General features: G+C 34.7%; 1 protein-coding gene across 5 annotated transcripts in view; it reads left to right on the plus strand.

The window, feature by feature from the left end:
* Positions 1-21,865, plus strand: part of NAA15 (N-alpha-acetyltransferase 15, NatA auxiliary subunit) — a 120,382-nt gene extending 98,517 nt beyond the window's left edge. For 3 of the 5 annotated variants that reach the window (XM_033133672.1, XM_033133673.1, XM_033133674.1), the window contains 9 exons: positions 811-963; positions 1,467-1,595; positions 2,675-2,888; positions 6,226-6,419; positions 10,726-10,834; positions 12,848-12,946; positions 16,966-17,112; positions 18,045-18,142; positions 19,473-20,901. In XM_033133672.1, coding sequence (XP_032989563.1) covers positions 811-963; positions 1,467-1,595; positions 2,675-2,888; positions 6,226-6,419; positions 10,726-10,834; positions 12,848-12,946; positions 16,966-17,112; positions 18,045-18,142; positions 19,473-19,673 — 1,344 coding nt within the window. In that variant the 3' untranslated portion in view covers positions 19,674-20,901. Of the gene's footprint in view, positions 1-810; positions 964-1,466; positions 1,596-2,674; positions 2,889-6,225; positions 6,420-10,725; positions 10,835-12,847; positions 12,947-16,965; positions 17,113-18,044; positions 18,143-19,472 lie in introns of all 5 variants that reach the window. The other 2 variants (XM_033133671.1, XM_033133670.1) reach the window with 2 other exon arrangements.
* Positions 21,866-22,694: the final 829 nt, after the last annotated feature.

Below are 22,694 nucleotides of genomic sequence, written 5' to 3' on the forward strand. Positions count from 1 at the left end.
TGTTAACATTTGAGTGTGATCATATATCAGTATCTGGTAATCTTAATGAAACTGAAGATTCTACTATGAATTTTGCATATTGTGATTTCTTTTGCCTCAACTCCTCTTGAATTAGAATCTTTAATTATATGATCTAGCATCATCTTAAAATAAAATTAGATCTTCTCTATCTTAATACAAATTTAATTTAGTACTAAAAGCTCTTGGGGAAGAGATTATAAACCAATAATTTACTTACCAAAAAGTAATGAAATTAAGTAATGTTTTAAAAGCACTTTTCAAAGCCATGTGATGTTCATTAGTGCTGTGGCTTTACTCAGTGAACTAGTTAGGTGAATTAGAATGGGGATTGTGGAATATGTAATAATGGTCCTAATCAATGATGTTTCCATGTTTCCTTTGGAATAGAAATTTGGCCATCACTTTGCCTTTTATGACCTTTACATTGAATTATGTTGTTCTGACTTAAAAGATTTCAATTATTGGTTTATTCTTTGATTCAACCATTATTTTTGAGTATTCATCACTATGTGCCAGCTACTGTTGTAGGCAATGAAGTTATAACAGTAGGCAAAGTTATTCCAAAAAAAAAAAAAAGTTCAGTTTTTTACTATTAGAGAGCTGATAGTCCGCATGGCCAGAAAGGTATCAGAACTTATATTATAGTAGAATGTATGCATCTACATTGATTAATAAGAGTCAGAAGAATATCTTTGTTTATGATTTAGTTATTTATCAACAGGTAACTAATTATTTGCATGGTAAAATTAGTATACTGACCGGGTTTATTTTGTTTTCATACACTATAAGCATGCTGGGAATATTAAAGAAGCTGCAAGGTGGATGGATGAGGCTCAGGCCTTGGACACAGCAGACAGATTTATCAACTCCAAGTGTGCAAAATACATGCTGAAAGCCAACCTGATAAAGGAGGCTGAAGAAATGTGCTCAAAGTTTACACGGGTTTGTACAGCTAGTGTTCTTAACTTATGAATAAACATTTAATACTTTTATACCTTATTTTTCAGAGTTTATTTCTAATATTTTTAATATCAAAATAGTCAGGATTTTAATTAAATCACCTTATCAGAAAAAAACAATATTAGTATAAAACATTTTCATTTTAGATGGTTGTACAGTGGATTTTTAAACTGATTTATGTTGGTGGCTGTTCAGATTTTTTATGGGTGAAGAGAACTGATACTAATCTGAGTACCTGCTATGTGCTAATATTTCTTACGTTATTCTCCAACCCCAATTATGTATATCTTTTGATTAATCATTTACAAAGGCACATATTGTGTTCAGTGCTTAGAAATATAATTTCAGTTTCTTTTGCATATTAACTGTTCTCTCTTGCACTGAGAATGGTTAAAAAAATAGAAAACGATTTTAAAAGAATTCAACTGACCATCTTTTCCTTATTTAGTAAGAAATGGTCTTGAATATATGTGATTTTCATATAGGAAGGAACATCAGCGGTAGAAAATTTGAATGAAATGCAATGCATGTGGTTCCAGACAGAATGTGCCCAGGCTTATAAGACAATGAATAAATTTGGTGAAGCACTTAAGAAATGTCATGAAATTGAAAGAGTAAGTACCCTATACATATGAGTTTCTCATTTTATTTTGGTAAATGGTGAAGGTTTGGGGCAAATCCTATTGGTCTTATTTATTTATTTTTATCTTTATAATTCACAGTAAGTGATTTCTACATGTCAGTGTTTACATTTTTCAGTATTATAAACTACATTTTCAGCAGACTTCCCTATTGTTTACTCTTCCTACAAGAATTCATGTAAAAAATTTTATGGAAAGTTTGTATCTTGCTTATGTTTTCATTGTTTTTCAATGTTTCAAATTGCTGCTGTTTCTTTAGTAACACATACAAAGCTCATTAAGTTATCCTAGAAACCTGTTTGTCGTGTTGATTAGTGATGCCATATACCCTTGATACTTATAAGATAAAACTTTTGAAGCCTTTTCACAATATTTCTGTAGCCTCTGTAATTCCTCAGGGTTTGATAAATTCATTGTTTTCTTAGTCCCCTTCACTTTTGATTCATTTTTGTTTTTCACAGATAAGATGTTTATATAATTTCATGTTTGTTTTGTGAAGTAGGGGACCTCAGAGCTTAGTTCAATTGTGTTAATTTCTGGTTGGTTAACTTACTTGCTAATTGATTTCTCTTCTGCATACCAGCATTACTGTTGCATAGGATTCAGATTTGTATTCTCAGAAAAATTACCAAATACTACATATTATAATCCTTTGCAAATCGTTCTAAATATAAAAACTGAATGTTTAACATGTAAATCTACTGTATTGCACCATTATGTATACTAATAAATTATGTTTGATTTGTCATTATAGCTTTATTTAAGTATGATTAAGGAAGGAATAAATATATATGTTTTAAAGCATCGTGTTTCCTTTTCATTGAACAAATAATTCAGTGCCTGGTGTATGCCATATACTTTGCTAGTGGTTGCTTATTTGCTTATTTGCTTATTTGATGTGCCAAGTATTTATGTTGAATGACTGTAGTTTTAAAATTTTATTTTACTAATTTTTTTCATGCCTGGGAAACAAGTAATTCAAAGGCTTTGATTTTTGTAGCTTTCTTTGACATTCCTATACTTTAGTATAATAAAAAAGACAATTTTGTTAGCATTTTATAGAAATCACTGATGACCAGTTTGACTTTCATACATACTGTATGAGGAAGATTACCCTTAGATCATATGTGGACTTATTAAAACTAGAAGATGTACTTCGACAGCATCCATTTTACTTCAAGGCAGCAAGAATTGCTATAGAGATCTATTTGAAGCTTCATGACAACCCCCTTACAGATGAGAATAAAGAACACGAAGCTGATACAGGTATAATAAACAAAGATTTCTTATTATTTGCTATGGTATGTGTATCTGTATTTATGTTTTTGTCTAACAGATTTTTCCCTGAGCATTTTGTTTAGTATTTTGTGGAAATATACTGTAGTCCATCCTTCACGTCGGTGGGTTTTGCGTCTGTGGATTCAACCACCTGGATTGGAAAGGGGAGGGGGGGGAATCCCAGAAAGTTCCATAAAGTAAAACTTGAATTTGCCAAGCATTATACTGAATCCATGCAAATGAAGTGATATGTAGGCGTACCCTTCTGTAGCCTATATGCAAGTATAGGTTATGTAATAACTATGACATTTTATATAAGGGACTTTAGCATCCATGGATTTTGGTATCTGTGGGGATCCTGGAACCAATCCCTCAAGGATACTTAGGGATGACTGTATACGTGCTTAGAAGATGATGATGGTCATTCTGTGAGTTTCTTTAAGTAACAAAAGAAATATACTGTTTACTGTATACTTTCAAAAGTTAAGTAAGAATTTAATTTGATCATCAGCTTTTAAGAAGTTGAATTTTATGAGTTTTGCATTTAATAATTGGTTTACCTTATATTGTAAATTGCTAGCTACAATACTATATAAATTGCTAACTACATGTAATTAGTGTTGGCTGTCAGTATATCTAGTTATTCCTCTTTTTAATAGTAACTTAAAATTAACCTACTAAAAGATGAATATTGCTTTAACATTTAAAGCCAGCTTGGAATTAAGCTAGTAAAATTGCCTAGTGGCGAATCATTGGACCACTTTTTACCGTGCCATTTTTATAACAGGATGTTAGGGTGTGTAAGGTGAAATCTTCCTTAGATAATTATTTGGGAAAGGATCTCAGAATGTAAGTGATCTAGGCATATAGAAGGATATAAATTAATTGTACATCTAAATATTTTGTCATTTATTCATGACAAAAATGTTACAGGAGTTGGGGCATAAAATGTGTGTCAGGTTTTTTTCAATCTTAAATTTACTCCTTTTCTGGGTTTATGGTTAGTTGCTTTGTCTATCCTTCCTCCTGCTAAAGAGCTTCGGGTTTTTTTGTTAATTTGTTAATTTTTTATTAAATTTTACTTCCTGTTAGCCAAGAACAGTGTAGAACTTTGTTAAGATCATATGTTGAAACTCTTGTACAGATTTCACTTGAATCTCTGTTGTTGCTTCTTCAAGTAGAAAGAAAATGCCAGTAAGATTCTATAGGACAATTTACAGTTGAAGCTGAGAGCTGAGATCTTCTGGCTTCTTTACCTTTTTTGTTCACTCTTCCTGCCTTCCTCCTCTCCTTCAAACTGTACAAATAATATACTCTAATTATACAAAACTGAAACAATTCAGAAATATATCTAGCAATGTGAAAAATCCTCTTTCACTTTTCTCCTGCCCAAAGGTTATCCCTATGAAAGGTTCATTTTCCTTTGATTACAATTACAGTTTTCGGAGTTTTATTGTGTACGTATACTCTACACACACATTTCAGGGTGGTTCTCTGTAGTTGGTTTGGTTTTCCTTTATTTTTCTAAAGCCTGTAATGGGATGATAATATACCTAGGGTTCTGCAGCTTACAATTTTTTCATTTTGTAGTGTTGCTCCATGTCTGTATACAGCTTATTATCATTATTAATCATTTTAATGACCATGTAGGAATCTTATGTGGATTTGTTTTTTCAACATTACAGTGCTATAGTAAATGTTCTTGCATATCATTATGCACATATTTATTTAGCATGGATTGTTATAAGTGGAAATTGCTGGGTCAAAGAGAATTTGAAATAGTGTCAAATTGCTTTCCATAAAAGGTTTATCAGTTTTTATTGCCACCAACACTGTATTGAGATTGTCTTTTGTTTTACTTTATTGTTAACACTGAAAATTATTTGTCCTTTACTTTTGTTATTTGGGAAGAATACTGATTTATAAATCCTAGGGTTTTTGTTTGTTTTTTTGTTTTTGGGGTTTTTTTGTTTTGTTTTAAGGAGGGCGCAGCTCACAGTGGCCCATGTGGGGATCGAACCGGCAACCTTGGTGCTACCAGTACCAGACTCTTAACCAACTGAGCTAACCTGCCACCCATTCCTAGGTTTTTTTAAGAATGGAGCATCTGCGTGTGTTTTCACGTGGCCTTAGGGTTTCTTCTGTGAATTGGCTATTCATATCTTTTGCCCATTTTATTTTTAAACTTGTTAATTTGTAGAAGTTCTGCACATGTTCAGGATTCAGGACTCTTAATTCCTCTTTATGTATTGCAGATATTTTATTCCTGTCATCTAGGTCTTACCTTTATTTATGGTGGGTATCTTTCCTTATGTGAAAGTTAGTTTTTATGAGACGAAATTTTTTTAGTCTTTGGTGGCTTCTGGGTCTTGCTTAGAAAGGCTTTTCTACTTAGAAATTTAAAATATATTTATAAATATCTTGTTTCCTTATAATGATGTTTTGTTATTTTTATAGTTCGTTGGCTGTTTAATCATTTGGAATTGACTTTTATATGTGATGTGACATGGAGGATGGCTTTTTTATCCCCAATAGACTGCTGACTCCTCAACAGTATATATTGAATAGGTTGTCATAAAACGCCACCTTTGTCATGAACTAAGTTCTGAAAAAGTAATGTGGTGGGTTGTGGGCATGGTGTCTTGTTCTAATACACATCAAAAGATTCCCAGTCTTTCTTTTGAGAGATTCCAGTTTGTACTTCAAGAGATGTTAATTTTTTCAATGTCAGATTTTTAATTTACCATATAGTTTTATTCATTATTCCAATCACAAATATTTAGTGTTTTCTCTGTGTTTTGGTATGGTGCTGAGGTAGGCCTTGAGGATACAAAGATCACAAGTAAGACAGTCTCTTCCACCAAGGAGCTCACCATCTAAAAGAGAACAGATGTATACACCCAAGTATTGTGACAAGCAAAATATATAAGACATAGTGGCAGCACAGAGTGGAGAATGAATAACTGTTTGAGAACGTTAAAGAAGGCATACCTAAGAGAAAGCATCGTCCAAAGCCGTGGAGATACGAAACAACTTTTATGTTCCTAGAATTGCAAGTAGTTTAATATGGCTATAGAAACTTGTATGCTTCTTTGCTTTGCTATGGTTGCAGCACCAGGTCCCCACCTGCTTTCAAAAATCTTTTTGAAGAAGTTAAGCAGTGCTCTCTATAAAATGTGGAGTCATTAAAAGGCTAGATACACATTGACACATGAACATGTATAATAATATTTTTATGGGAGTTTGGGAATATTAAGTAGTAGTAATTGATCATTACTAATCTGATTAACGTGCTTATTATTTCATTAACACTTACTGCCTACAGCAAACATGTCTGACAAAGAACTAAAGAAGCTACGTAATAAACAAAGAAGAGCTCAAAAGAAAGCCCAGTTAGAAGAAGAGAAAAAAAATGCAGAAAAAGAAAAGCAGCAGAGAAATCAGAAAAAGAAGAAAGATGATGATGATGAGGAAATTGGAGGTCCGAAAGAAGAACTTATCCCTGAAAAACTGGCCAAGGTACTTCATAATAGTGTTTAGCACAATTCAGTGAAATTTCATGACCAGCTATTGCCATTTTATACTGTTTTATTCAACTAATTTGATTACAGGTTTTAGAGCAAAAAATCATTCTGAATTTAGTCTGTTTTGACTTTTTCTCCCCTGATCATATTTCATGTTCAAAACTTGGAATGATTGTGATCCAAAGTAATCTGGTATGGTATAGGAAAGTTTTGGCTTTTGAGTCATTCTGATCTGAGTCCACATGTCAGCTCTTATCTTCACTATGTGTCTTGGACACTTTGTCTAACCTCTCTGATGTTTTCCTCATCTATAAAATGGGATTAGGAAAAATCCCCACTAGGGATGAGAGAAAATACATGTGTAAAGAATGTAGTGCCTAAGTGGGAATATGCAAGTTTTTATATATAGATTCAACTTGTTAAAAAGTGAGTTTTATATATGCATCTCTCACCTGTGTTGTCAGTTTACAATATTTCTTTATTGAACTATGTGAGTTGCACCTAATATCATAAAAGTCCCTAAATATTTTCCCCCAAGCTAAAATCTTATCTGCCATTTTAAACCATTAAGCTAAAACCAAGGTATTCATTGTCACATGAACCGTTTTGATTAACAATTTACCTATGTACTTTTCCCTTGGGCCTTTGACATCCTCCTAGTCCATGTGAAAATAACTGCATAATTTATTGTGCTAAAGCAGTAGACATAAGAACATTGCCCTAGGGTTCAGTTTTAGCCTCACTAGTAACTAAAAATTCAAAAATCCTTGATTGCTTTATAACAAAGGAAAATTATAATACCTAACAAATAGAGCTGGAAAATAGTTTTAGAATTATACCAGAGCAGACAGACAGTAATATCTCCTTAAATAGCATTTTTGCTATTTAAGAACCGCAGCGAAATCTAGCTTAGATTTCACAAGGTTATATTGACATCCTTTCACAGCTAATTATGTTTTTTTCTAGGAACAAAGATAGTATCTTTTTATTGTTTTGAGGAGTTTATTGGAAGAATATATAGGGAAGTGAGTGAGCACAGAAAATTGACCTTTTAGGCCTCATGGAGAATTGCAGTTATTCAGGAATAATACCAACTTTAGGGGCCTTCCATCTTTAGGTCTCAACTTTATTGCTTCTGCTTTTACCACCATAACTGACTACCTGCCACCATTATTCTTTCTACTTGCTTTCTCTCTATCACATGGCTTTCCTTAATGATTTTTGCTTCATAACTTTTCATATCTCGCATTATAGTTCTTAGAGAGAGGATCTATTTGGATTATTTAGTCGCTGTCCAATGAAGATACCCTCGCAGAGCAGAATTGTTACACCAGGCCTCCTGTAGGCTATTGGGTTTTCCTTGTGTCCAGCCTAGAAAGGCAGCTTTGGGGCCAGATGTCAAGTTGTAGTCTAATCTTAGCTAGAGGGTTGTAGAGTCTCAGAACAGAGTAATGCCTACAGAATGTGCTTTATTTGGAAGGAGCCTAGAGGAAGGCAGCCAGGTGTATGGATTGCCCTTCAGTATATACCGTTCTTACCCGTTAGGCGCATAACATCCTTCTCTTTCTAGGATAACTGCTCCAAGATGCCCCTTTCTAATAGCATCCACTCAGCCATATCCTCAATGAGGTGGCAATGCCAAATTCCATCAAGCCCTCACAACCAGGAGTGCCATTGTCGGCCACTTTAAAAGCTGCCTGCCAAGTCTGGGTCTACAATCCATACATGCTTTTTTGTGATAATTATATTTCAGCATTCTTCTATGTGGTAAATGGTAAATTTAGTGTCTCTAGTTCAGGATAATAGATATCTCACATAAATAAAAAGCATTATTAAATTTGCAGTAATGCTAGTTAAGGACGATAGGAAGAAGTTTACTAGTGAGTTGAATACTCAGTTGACTCGGTATGAATCTGAAGTCTTGGTGGTCGCTGTTTTGCTTGTTTCTCCACCATATCCCAAGGCAGTAGTTGGTATTTGAGTTCCCTCGTGAACCACCCATCCACCTCCAGTTAGCAGTCATCTTGGCTGGATTATTTTCTGTAATGCAAACACGTTCCTTACCAAGGGCAATCAGTCTTCAGTATTCGATCTATATAATTTAAACTTTTTGTTTATGCTGGGTGTATAGGGAGATACACTCCTACACAACGTATCTTAACATACAGATTAGATTACAGGTTAGTTTATATATCAATATGGTCAAAACTGCCCTTGCAAATGTCTCACATTGCAGTTCCCGTCTACATTTATGTAACTTAAGTAAACTCAAATCTTCATGACAAGATGTCGTTTTTGGTAGAGACGAAAAGAGTATGCATAATGCCGATAGTTCCATCCATTACTCCACTCAGTGAGCATAGACCGCAGCTGAGTATAAGATGTGGGAGGTACGGCTCCCATTTATTTAGTCCATCTCAGTTCTTGCATGCCTCTTCTAGTGTGAGCATCTTGCTATAATGATTATGATTTTGGTACTGAAATACATGGTTTTCTTATACATAATGTAAACTAGTGATACAGTCATATCTATAGATCTGTCTTTACAACTTAAGGGATTTTCCAAGATAGTTTTCTAAATAAGAAAAAATATACTTTTTATTTCCTTTTTATTTTGTCTTAGGCACTGATTTTACGACCTTGTCCCTGCTTATATGCTTGTGTGTGTGTGTGTGTGTGTGTGTGTGTGTGTGCATATATATATGTACATATATATATAACCCCATACTGCATTATGTATATGTAAATATAGAATGTAGTTAACTTTATTGTGTTTATGTGCATATTGCTAAACACTTAGATTTAGCCTGAGAAAATCTTAATCTATGAGAGGCACACAGAACTGAGGCGTGCAGAATCATGGGGACAGCAGATCCAGATCTCCTTGGGAGAACACGTTCTCTTTTATTAGAATTGTAGGCAATTAATTTCTGTTTTCTCTTTCCAAGTTCAAATACTTGATTTCGGTTAGTATAGTGCTTGTATTCATTCACTTCCCTACATTCCTTGTTTCCATTTTGTAATAGCAGCCATATCTAAGTGACCTGAGTTCAATCTACACCCCGAGAGGCATGAAAAGCTTGATAGAGACGGATGGCATTTCAGTTTCCAGTTCTTTACCTTTCCCTGGTAGATGTTTTCTCTCCTGTATACCCCAAATTCCAATTCAGTAGAACTTAGAATCATGGGAATAAGAAGTAAAACATTTATAAATGTGTGAGAAAGGCATAGTCATGAGGGCCCCTATTTCTTCCTCTGTCTCTTGTGCCTGCAGCTATTAGAGTGCCGGTGCCATGTACTAATTTCTGGTTTAGAGCATGTATCCTTCAGAATAATGCCAGTTGCTTTACACGCTAGTTAGTACAAGGTCAATCCTATAGCTCTCACCTCATTGCTTAACTTTTGTTTTTTAATGCTGTGAAGTAATTTCCTTGGCTAGTCAGTGTTGGTGAAACTACAATTACTGTACTGCAAACAAACATGTTGGTCAGATAATAGGGCAAATCCACATTCCATCGAGGATAAATTCTTACTGCCTCTATGATTGAGAGAAGACAAATATAGAACCCAGATATTCAGTGCCCTTCTGATAAAATTGGTGGTGTTCCGAACCCACACCACAGTCTGTAGAGAATAGTCTTGTCTCAATACTCAGTGTAGTATAGTAGTACACTTATATAGTAAACATTACACCTGCTCAATACTGATGATAAGTGATTCAGTGACATTTGCATAATTAATAAAAGGTGGTAGAGACAGTTCTATAAAAATAAATCTTTTCAAATGCCATCTCACCATTAGTATGGCATTTGAATAATATGAATTTCTATAGAATATGTAGTGGAATAAAGCAAGACAGAATGGATATTGTATTATTTTTTTTATAGCTTAATTATACTTTACTTTGTTTGAATTTAAAAAGAACATTCACTTATTCAGCAATGTTCTCTCCAGTTTTCTTCTTACCCCTCTTCATCCTATTTCACACCCCTCCTCTGTCCCCCACCCGTTATCTTACCTGTTTCTTTTACTGTCTTTCTTTCCCTGGTTCTATTTTATCTTCTTAGTTGTTGGATAGTTTCTATCCAGAAATAATGTAACCTCTGTAGTTAAAAAACCAGTGGAGAGTTAATATAGTTCAGAATCCTTTTTCTTTAGATTATGGGAATTAAAAATACAACGGTGTATTTCTGGGTGACGGGTAACTGATTTTTACAAAAAAACAAAAAGTTTTTAATAGAATGACATCACATCCCCCCAAAATCTTGCTTCCATTTATATAATATCTTTTTTTTTGTTAGGTTGAAACTCCGTTGGAAGAAGCTGTTAAATTTTTAACACCATTGAAGAACTTGGTGAAGAACAAGATAGAAACTCATCTTTTTGCCTTTGAAATTTATTTTAGGAAAGGTAGGCAATTAGGATATAGTGGCCCTGATAAAATTGATCACTGTATTTCTTAGCTATAGTCTCCCAACTTCAATAGCCTCACCACTGGAGGGTTTTTTGAGCAAATGCCAATACAGCTTCCTCACGGAAATGCCTGCTGTGCACACACAGTATGTTGCAGGGAGGTACAGTGATACAGATATCTCTTATAGGACATGAAAATCAATGTAGGTGTACGTACAATGTATCAATGTAGGATTAAGGTCAGATATAGTAATTACCATGTACATTTGGATAAAACTAGTTCATACATGTAGAGCTTGGATAATGTCTGTGACACAGTAAGCATTAAATAAATGTTAGCTATTATTAGTTGTTGTTAAAAATAGAAGATGTGATTCTTGAGGTGTATCTTGAAGGATAGATCATATTTCTAAAAGAAAAAATGCATAGAAGGGAAGGGGCTTTGTTAAGAAAACTCAAGTGTGTGTAAATAATGTTGAGGTTGGCTATATTGACTGAGCCAGGTAAAGTATAAATGAAGGATGTAAATGAAGGGTCTTGGTTGCCAGTTTTAGAATGGTTACATTATATATAGAAATAGATACTAAGAAGACTTTATGGCATTGAATTGATGTAATCCAAATGGTTCATTAAAAAAAAAAAAGTTTATCGTTTAGGTGATGCATATTCAAGGGAAGAAGAAACAAGGGTTAGTAAGATCCAACAGAGGTTGTTGCTCCAGTGTAACTGTCCTACTAAAAGAGATTGAATAAAATGGTACCTCTATAGAGTATCCATTAAAAAATCACATTTATCAAAAAAGTAATTTGTGATTTTGGGGAAAGGTTGCCATATAACATTGTTTGAAAATAGGACAAAAAAACTATAGTTTGATTTTAATTTTAATAAGATACTTATATGGATATGTAAAATATAAAGTGGCCGGGAAAAATAGATCCAAAGATAACAGAGATTGTCTCTTGAATTTGAATGATTAAAATATTTTCTACTATATTTTCTATTTTCCACAATGATTATGTTATAATTTGGAAAGTAAGTTTAATAGATAATCCAGTAATTTAAAACTTTTAAAACAGTTACTGCAGCTCCCTTTTTAACAAATACTCTTAAATAAATCCCAAAGTATAAAATAAAAGCTGTTCTGCTTAAAGTGGGGAAAGGCGATCTAAATTCCATTCAGTGGACTTCTTGGCTGTGTTCTTAACATCTGAAGGGCTGGCTGTCTAGTATTGGGACTCCACTGCAGTAGACTAAAATGGGTAGTAAAAGAGGGCATGGCACTGCTTTGAGCTTTCTGAGCGTTGGGGGTCAGGGAAATGGAAATGACAAGGAGCCTGGGGTTTTGAATTTTGATATTTGGAGAATGGTACCAAATTAGGGAAGTCTTAACAAAGAGGTGGTCATAGAGGAGGCTTGGAACTATGGTGAGTATTCTGTTGCAAATTTCCATGCATCAGGCGGAAACACTACTGAAACTTGGGAAACACAGGGATATGCATGGGGGAATAGCATAAAGATTAGAAAATGACTGAAACTCTACCTTTCTGGGGAGGAGGGGACAGCCAGGGATTGACAGTAGAGGACCGGTCCGTCAGGTAGGAGGCAAACCATTTTACATGTCACAAAACACAAGAAAGGAGAAAAGGAGATGGTGTTAAGCATAAACAATGAGTTTTCTAAGTAGCGGGAAAAACCCCTTTATTTCAATTAAATTAAAGGAGGTTAGGAAATGAAATGGCTTCAGATTTGTTTCTTTGCTTACATGGCGTTAGTTCAGATTTTGCTGACTGCTATCTAAATTTTTATAAATCTTTTTTTCTCAAAGAATGTTGTGTGGAAAACATTAGCTAATGTTGCTAATCTGAATAAATCATTTACTTTAGTCATATGTTGTAGTTCAGATGGTTTGACTCTAAATTAGTTTTTCTATTTGAAAGGTCTTAGTCCTCCAAAGGAGGGCATTGTATTTTATCAAATGATCAAAATATATCTTACTTTTTCTTTTTATAGAAAAGTTTCTTTTGATGCTACAATCAGTAAAGCGGGCATTTGCTATTGATTCTAGTCATCCCTGGCTTCATGAGTGTATGATTCGACTGTTTAGTACTGGTATGTTTTTGTTTTCCATTACTTAATTATTTGAGTATAGTAGTTGATAGTGATTGTATAAGTGATCTTTACAAGTTTATCATAAACTCAATCATTTTAAAGCCGTTGCACATTAAATTAGCTGAGGAAAAAAACAGGGTTCTTTTCTTTGTATTGAGGGTCTTTAAGACTAGAAATGTCATGTGTTTCTTGACATCGAATTGTTCAGTCCAGATATTTGAGAATCACCTTTGTTTCTAAAAAGTTAATATGTAAGTTGAAGCTTTGAATCATATTTTATGTTAAGCTTCATAGTAAATTGTTCTAAAATCTCTGAAATTCACTGGTTATCCCCTTATCTGTGTTTAGCACAATTTGAATCATACAATTTTTGTTACTAAATACAGGTTAAAAAGAACTTTAAAACATTGATCATTGTACTTCTCAAATATTTTGACAAAAAGATTCCATACATTAGTTTTAATGTGAAGTACCATAGAACTGCAGAATTTTAGAGAACGGAAGGTTCTCTAAAATTCTCTGCTTATTTTCTCTCATTTTATAGTTGAGAAATTTGGGACACTTAAAGATTAAATTACTTATTCAAGGTAAGATAGATAATTAGTAATGAAGCAGGGACGAGAGTCCAGGTCTTCATATTGTTCTTTTTACTACAAGAGTCCAGGTCTTTCATATTGTTCTTTTTACTAATTTAGATAATGTACTCCTATAGTCAAATAATGTTGATATTGTTGTTTTGATTTTTAAGTAACTGGAGAAGGAGAAATTGAATGTTTCCAACCTGCAGACTTTAGAAATACTATTAAATTAGCTATCTAATTGCTAACTACCCAGTCCAATAAGAATCCATACATTATATAAAATAATGAGATTAAACTAGACATCCCAATCATTGTTTTGAAAATTGCTAAATTGTCCCAATTAAGAACATTGTTTTGTCTTCTAAGAAAAAGTAAAGCCTAGGGCTGGCCCGGTGGCTCAGGTGGTTGGAGCGCTGTGCTTCTAACACCACGGTTGTGGGTTTGATTCCCATATGGACCAGTGAGCTGCACCCTTTACAGCTAAGATTGTGAACAACAGCTCCCCCTGGAACTGGGCTGCTGTGAGCAGCCGAAGGTTGGAGGAGGTTGGAGGTTGGCGAGAGCTGCGGTGCACTGCTGTGAGCGGCCGACCAAAGACTGGCGACCGACTGCCTCAGCCCCGGGGGTGGGGGATCGCAAGGCTCATAATACCAGCATGGACCAGGTGGCTGTGTCCTACACAACTAGACTGAGAAACAGCGGCTTGAACCGGAGGGTGGGTGCAGTTAAAGCCTTATTTAAATTATGCTTGTCAGAGATATGATTCCTGTTTTGAAAACTGAATCATGGAAATGTTTTTCCTCAATGTTTTTAAAATCAGAAAGTAATAAATAATATATCCACATTATAGAAAATAGAAGAAAGAACTGCTATATTTAGACAAAAAAAGAATTTTTTTAGTCTCTTTTTTGTATTAAAAAAAACTTTGAAATCATGCATCAGAAAATTAAGGCTAGAAATAATAGTTTTAATCCATTCTCAGTTAGGATGGAGTACACCTAAACTGTTTTCAAAAGTAACATAAACACTTTGTTTTTGTATGATCGATTCTTTCCTGAAGGTAGTAAAATAATAGATATAAGTGCTATAGAGTTAAGAGACTTTCCTGTGAAATATGAATTAAAATTGTCATTTCTAAATGTATTTGCTTATAATGAGTGTATGGATTGATGAACATGACTCTTTTCTTGCATCGGTTGTTTCAGAAAATTGAAATGCTCAGGGACTTCAGAGGAGCAAAGGCAGGATTATTGAATGTCTTGTTAGCGATCCCCATTGCCCCAGGTGTTCGGCTGACATTGTCAGAAAGAGATTTACAAAGTGATTTTTGTTTTGACTAAATTTAGGCCATGAAAGCAGTGATAATTTGTAGTGATAAAGAAGCACTGTGTCTTCAAAAAGTGTTCAAGAAGTTGGATATACTGCTTAATAGCTTTGTTAAGAACAGGGGTGTACAACGACACAAAATTGGGGCATCTTTGTTAAACCCCATAGGATTCCTTTAAACCAAGTTGAAAGTACAGCCATATGGACGTTAAGCTAACTTCTTTAACTAGTAGCTCGTTTATTTGAACCACCCAATTCCATAGAATGATAGAAGAAATGCTGTTTATCATTTCATATCAGTCAATTATTTAGTTAGTAATTATGTGTAGAATGTTTCATTTGGATATTTACTACTCAAAAATTCAGTGCTTTTTAAACTTAGGGTAATGATCTGTTGGTGAGGCAATGAAAGCAGGTTAGTGGGTGGGTCATTATCAGCATTCGAAAACATAAAATAAAAATAGAATAGAAAATACCAGCATGTTACTGCACAAAGTAAGGATTAGTAAGGAACTTTGGCTTCACATGATAAGTTATGTAAATGGGATACATATTTATCGGAGTACAAATACTTGGTTGTAGACAAGGTTTGAAAGCCACCGTCATAGTTGCTAACCATAAGGAAAACCTATTCGTGTTTTCAATCTATGACAAAAATAATAACTACAATTTATTGAGTATCTATTACATAATTAGTTCTTTTAATCTTAGCTCTTTCTTACTGTGATCCTTGTAGGTTAGATATATCACCTCAGTTTTATAGATCAAGAAATAGGTTCAGAGAGGTTGTGATTTGTCCAAGCCTAGATCTATACCCAGGTCTGTCTGGCTCAAAGCTCCAGGCTGTCTCTGTATACCAAATTAAAACAGGCATACCTTGTTTTATTGCGCTCTGCAAACTGCGTTTTTTGCAAATTGAAGGTTTTTGGTAACACTACTTTGAGCAAGTCTATCAGCACCATCCATTTTTTCAACAGGTTCAGAGGATGGTTAGCACTTTTTAGCAATAAAGTATTTTTTAATGTACATTGGTTGTTTTAGACATAATGCTATTATTGCACACTTAATAGATTACAGTATAGTATAAACATACCGTGTTTCCCTGAAAATAGGACCTAGCCGGACAGTCAGCGCTAATGCGTTTTTTGGAGCAAAAATTAATATAAGACCCGGTCTTATTTTACTATAATATAAGACCAGGTCTTTAATATAATATATAATGTAATATAATATAAATATGTCTTATATTAATTTTTGCTCCAAAAGACATATTAGAGCTGATTGTCCAGCTAGGTCTTATTTTCGGGGAAACACATTAGCTTTTATATGTACTGGAAAACCAAAAACTTTGTGTGACTTGCTTTATTGTGATACTTTGATTTATTGTGGTGGTCTGGAACTGAACCTGCAATATCTCTGAGGTCTGCCAACAGTGAAACAAAGCGTAACTAGGATTCAGTCCAGAAAAGTGTGGGTCAGTTTTTCCATCTCCAAATCCCAAGGCCTGAGCATAAGATGACTACAGTGCATTCATTATAGGAAAATACCTTGATGGTCCTTTGGAGTTTATTATATATAGTGATAGCTCAGTTCACATAACCTGAAAATAAAGGTCAAGGAAGTCAACTATTTTCTTTTAGTATTGATAAGTTTGTAGTGCCTTACTTGGGTATAGAGAAGATGGAGATGGTGAAGGAAATTCTGTTGTCTTCAGCACTGCATATTTGCTGTGACATTATCTACCTGGTAGGTGCTGTCAAGGCCCTGCTTTGCAGACTCTTTAAAATTAATGGGGGCCAGCCCCTAGGGGTTTAGAAGGCTATGGAACTACATCTTTAGTCATCTCTTTTGCTCTCTGTTCTTTTCTGGAAATGAATCATCTGTCAATGAAATGTCTTTGAGTACCTCTAGAAAGTCATTAGATTACTCTGCTGACACACATTCTTTAAATTTATATAGGTAAGCTCTTCAATGTTGAATTATCTGTAGGTTTGTCTAGTCTTTGTCTATAATTGCTTTGTTTCATTGGCCTCATCAAGTAGATAATTTTTTAACTCCAGCAAACTTTATCAGTTTCTCATTGCTAACAGAGTTTGTTTTTAATTTGTTTAGCAGTATGTGAAAGTAAAGATTTATCTGATACAGTTAGAACAGTATTAAAACAAGAAATGAATCGTCTTTTTGGAGCAACAAATCCAAAGAATTTTAATGAAACTTTTCTGAAAAGGAATTCTGATTCATTGCCACACAGATTATCAGGTAATCACTTTATTTTGTCCTTATCGCTTAGCCTCCTAACACAACTTCATTTTTTATTTCAATGGGTCAATGACAAGGTTACACATTTTTTGCATGTAAGAGGCAACATGTGTCACATTTTAATCCATGAAAATTACGAAGCTTAAATATGCTTCCTATACATTTGTTAATTTCTCAGACAGAATTGTTACTATGAATCAAGGTCAGTCAGTAATCTCTCCTGGTTCAGCATAGGCATTACAAAGAAGCATGTATAACTGAATTTAGCCATGCAGTACATAAAATAAAGGAGAGCTCTCTATTTCTTTCTGCCATCAATGTGCTCTTAAAATTCACTTGGATGTGACCATCATCTTCAATTTCTCGTGTGTATGTAAGATATCAAACTTGGCAATACTGAACACCTGAAACCATCTAACAGTCAGGGGTCATCTGGCAAGAGTCTACTAGTAAGCTAAAGTCTGGACTCAGTGGGATCACGTAGGTGGAGCCTTAGTAGGGTGCTTTTAAAATACCTGGCTAAGAAACCCAGCAGCTTTGTGTGCCCTTGTGGAATTGTGAATTCAGCTTTTTGGCTCCTACCATCATGGTTGGGTATTCCCCTCAACCCCAAAGTATGCTCATTTTAGAAAGAAAACTATCCATGGTCCGTCCCACCATACAAAAACACATGTTATTAGAATATTTTCATTTCTTCATCTCTTGCCTTAATTGTTCTCCTAATTTGGACAGTTAGTCTGTTTCTGGTCTACCCTCTAGAACTATTTTTATTTTTTTTAAATAAAAGTGTTTCAAATGGCTTTTCTCATTTTTTTTAATAAAGTGCCACACTGTGTGCACATATACCTTGTATTTTATATTTGAATAGATGGAGGGTAAGATGCTGGTTGTATCTTAAAATAAAACAGATTTCCTTTTTCCTTCTCGTTTAGCTGCCAAAATGGTATATTATTTAGATCCTTCTAGTCAGAAGCGAGCTGTAGAGTTGGCAACAACACTTGATGAATCCCTCACTAACAGAAACCTCCAGGTAAAGTCTTTTGTAATCTCTTTGTAAGTGTACCTGATTACTTTTTGTTCCTCTTTTTATCAAGAGAACAGTTTTCACCAAATAATTTTTTTGTTATTTATGCATACTGTTCTCCAAACCATTATGAATCCATATCAGAAACTTACATTTATTTAGGGTTGTGTGTTTGTTCACACATGCACAGTAGGCTACTTGGCGTTTAATAACGTTTTACACCTGTCAACAATAATTTTTTTAGAAATGTTTTAGTAAAATCATATGTACATTCCATTGGTAATTTTGGATTTCAGTTCATATGCATTTCTGAGCAAGCAGTGGTCTCATTGAAGATTCTGACATATTTAAGATGTATTTGTCAGAAGTTGAGTTTAAATACTCGTTTTATTTCTTGTAAATACAACATGAGATTAGGTAGCGTGAAAGATAATATGGGTATGTTGCAAAATACAGTTTTTAGTTAGACTGAAAACAAAGGACAGCTATTTTGTATGATAATAATCAACCAGATAAAAAAAGCACTTGCTGAAAGACGGTTAAATATTTTCCTTTAATAATTTCCTTTAATAAGGAAATATGTTTAAGAAAGGAAAGTTTGCCTCATTGGTTGTATCATTTAGATTAGAACCTTTCTAGACTGGCAAAGCTTGTTTAGGGTGTTATATATCTGGAAAGTACAAACTGTTTTCCAGGTGAAAAGATGAAGAAAAACAACATGAGAAATGCTGTCACCATGAATTATTTAGAAATGTAAGCAGACCTACTTAGGATTTGGTTGAAAGAATTATCAATTTTCATGAACAAATTATTTTTACATATATACCCGTTGTGTTTGAGACTCTTTCCTGCTTAGTTATTGGACATGTCTTAAGTCTTAAGTCTTTAGTTTGAATACAAGGTTGAAAAACAATGTTTGACTTTGCCAACTGCCTCTAAGCCTCCAATATAGTTAAAATGCTCAAGTGCAGTAATTGACATTGGTGTGTCAAGTTTGACGTTTATATTCCAGGCCAGGCTAGGCGGAGGCAAGGTGGCCACCTAGGGTCCAGCATTTACTGAAAGTGGACATCTCTTTAAATGTAGCACCTGACACACCTTGCTTGCCCAACCCCAGTCCTGGCCCTACTTATATATTCATCTTTTATATTAACCCTGTAATTCTGGAGAAACTAATTCTAATGGAATACAAAGGTGGGAGTGAATGGTTATGTTTTTCTTACATGTGTATGTTGGCGTCTTATTTCACAAATCTGTTGTTAACAAAATGTCTGATAAATTCACATTAAAGTGGTTTTTTGGACAAGTTATAACATGGCCTTTTTTCTTTCTTTAGACTTGTATGGAGGTATTAGACGCCTTGTGTGATGGTAGCCTAGGAGACTGTAAAGACGCTGCTGAAGTTTATAGAGCAAATTGTCATAAGCTTTTCCCTTATGCTTTGGCTTTCATGCCTCCTGGATATGAAGAGGATATGAAGATCACAGTTAATGGAGATAGTTCTGCAGAAACTGAAGAACTGGCCAATGAAATTTGAACATCATTAAACAAGCAAATGGAATGACTTTGGACCATACCTAGTGTATAATATTTTTGTCACGCACCTGCTGCATTGCTCTGACTTACACAGAATGAGAAGAGTAAATGTTCTTGCCTTCAAATAGTGTTTTACGTTTTTTATCCTGCTGAAAAAGTATATATAAAATATCTAACATATTACAGGATATAGGTTCAGTTTCTTAAACATTAAAAGCTGCTAAAATTGAGGGGTAAAAAAAAGATACCTTATCCTCTTCCTACCTACCCACCCATGTTTTTAAACTAATTTATATAAAATCTGGAGGCTGTTACAGCTAACAAAGCAGGTGTGTGGCAGAAATATTACTTTAAATTTGTCTTGTGAGATTTTACTATATCTCAGACAGCATAAATGCTGTTTTAGCACTGGATTGTTTCACTGAGCACAAAGAGTTGTTGGGGCTTTAGCATCTGTCTGGTTTTGTTGCGGGGTTGATTCTGGCCATAGGAAGTATGCAAATGTGAATCACTATTTACAGAGAAACCTACAACAGATGCTTCATGTTGTAGAAGCTGGGACATAACATATACCAAGCAGAATTCGAAGAAACCTAGAGGGTGTTCAATACGCTTGTGTTTCCAAAATTCACTGTACATGATCAGTTTGGTGTTCTTGTACCACAGTTTTTAACTGAAGGAACCAGTTAGAACAATCTCAATTAACTAAAACTTGAAGAACTAAAATAACAATGCAAACCTTTCAGCATTGTTTTGGCCAAACTTGTTGAAACTGTAATGCAAGAACCAAATGCACTGTGATGTGGCACCAACTAATTAGCAAGCATGAATTTTTTCACCCAAGAGTGAAAAAAAGAAAACCTACCATGGCTTGAAGTTAAAGAGCAGAACTCCTGACTACCATTCTATGACTGATCAAGAGACTAATAGTTAAAACCTCAGCAGGCCTTGTTCATGATATGCAGAAAAAAAAGTGCTGCAGTTTAGATACCTCTGGAATTTTTCCACAGTGTCACAGGTTTGTAATACTTGAAGCCCTACATTTCTAAGAATATATTTCTTGCTCAGTTGTTTCAGGCAAGCCCAAGACTTTGTAATTTTTAAAGGGCCCAAAAATTTTTTTTTCAATAACAGACCAGCTTCTTTTTCCTGCAGTTACAGATGTAATTTCCTTTTTGTTGTCAAACATAAGGTACCAAATATGATGCAATAAATTGTTTTGAAAAACAGTTGTGTGAATATTTCAACTAGTCTGTGTTGGGCTTCTGTGCAAACACACAGGTGGAAACAGAGGTGCAGGCCAGAGGTGGTGTGCTGGAAGGCTAGTGCAGGGGGAGCTTTGTAGACAGGCCTGAGTGCTGGTGGCAGGAAACACCGAAATGCAAACGCAGTGCTGCTCTGCATGGAGATTTTATTGAGTGCTAGGATGGCGGCAGGTACTGTGAATGTAATTTGGAATTCATAATTTGAAAAGAAAACTGCTATTTTGATTGAGAAAATGAGCCTTAAAATGTTAAACCTCTACACTGAGAACTAGCCTCTGGCTCAAGGTTCTCATTGCATTTACAAGATCTGAGCAAATAAGATTAAAAATCAATTGTATATATAACTGACCTTTTTGTGGTACTTTTAGTTTCTAGAAAATGTATTCCAAAGGGAATTTTCAGGAGACCTGATCCTTGTACTGATTTGACAGTTATGCTAAACTCAACCTTTCATAGTATGTCACCTGCATTCCCCATCCCAGTCTAACGGTTTAGTGAGGTAAAGAAAAGTACGAACTGAACTCCAGTGCTTGTTATGTTTTAACTGGTCCTGTCTCAGGAACATCTTAACAGATGGCAAAAAAAAATCCAACTTTTTAAAAAATGTCTCCTATGAGTGGCAACTGACGTTCTTGTTGGGGAAGAACACTGGTGCTCCCTCTGCCACTCAGAGGTGTTTGGAGGAGGCGCCAGCCACGCGATGGGGCGTGTGTGTGAATTATGTTTCAACTCTACTGTATATTGAAATGAAATTCATGTTTGTCTTGACAATGTTCAAATGATGTAGATTGTCTTAGGATGAATATTCCTAAGTACTCAGCTCTCAATGCAGAGGCCACCGTGAAGAGCTAGATTCCCAACATATATGTTGTTGTATTCCAACCCAATTTTGCTGGAACTATTGAATAAATACTGTATTTTCTTTCAGGTTTACTTGATAGTGATACATTGGCTGGTGTCAGAGGACCTTGACAGGGTCCCCTGTATGTCCAGACATCACCCCTAAAACATTGTACTGTACTCTTTTGCCCTGAGTAGTATCAACTGGGTCATCTCACATTTGCCTCATTCACTCAATTCCAAATGATACTGTGGGGGGAAAACAGGGTTAGAAAAACAAGTGGAAAAGAAAATGCAGTGATGTTGTAATCTAAACAAGTGCCTTATGTTTATTGCTAAGAACTGGTGTTATCAACCCTTTTGAGAAGAAAGGGTCCTTTGACCTGTATTAACATAGGAAAGTAAAGTTCTTTTTGTTTTTCTTCATATTTACTACTCTTGTCATTTCTCATTTAAAAATTAAAATCTGACTAGTTAGTATACTCAACTTTAATCAGTTAGTTGAATCATGCATTTTCAACATTTTTCTGTATTTATTATGCACAAGAATAAACTGTGATCTATAATGGCATGACTAAAAGTAGTCCCGACATTAGTTCATAGCTTTCCCGTGGGTTTTACCAGGCCCTTGTTTTTCACAGTGTTGTTTGTACTCCATGGTGTATTGCTATTAGAGCTGTGAAATGAAAGCTGTGATTATGAGAGACCAGGAAGGTGTGGTCTAGATTCAGGTAGGATGTGATAAATTCAGGGAAGTCTCTCTTCTGCACAATTTCTAGGAATATTTTAGTTGCCATGTGTAGCATCTGTTTAGAAAAAGGTGATTAAGTGTTGGATTTTCTCTCAAAATACGTATATACTTGTCTTAGTAATTACCAGCCTTAAATTTTGAAATTACTCTTAAGAGAATTCAAAGA

This window comes from Rhinolophus ferrumequinum, chromosome 18 (assembly GCF_004115265.2).
Source record: "Rhinolophus ferrumequinum isolate MPI-CBG mRhiFer1 chromosome 18, mRhiFer1_v1.p, whole genome shotgun sequence".
Classification (NCBI taxonomy): Eukaryota; Metazoa; Chordata; class Mammalia; order Chiroptera; family Rhinolophidae; genus Rhinolophus; species Rhinolophus ferrumequinum.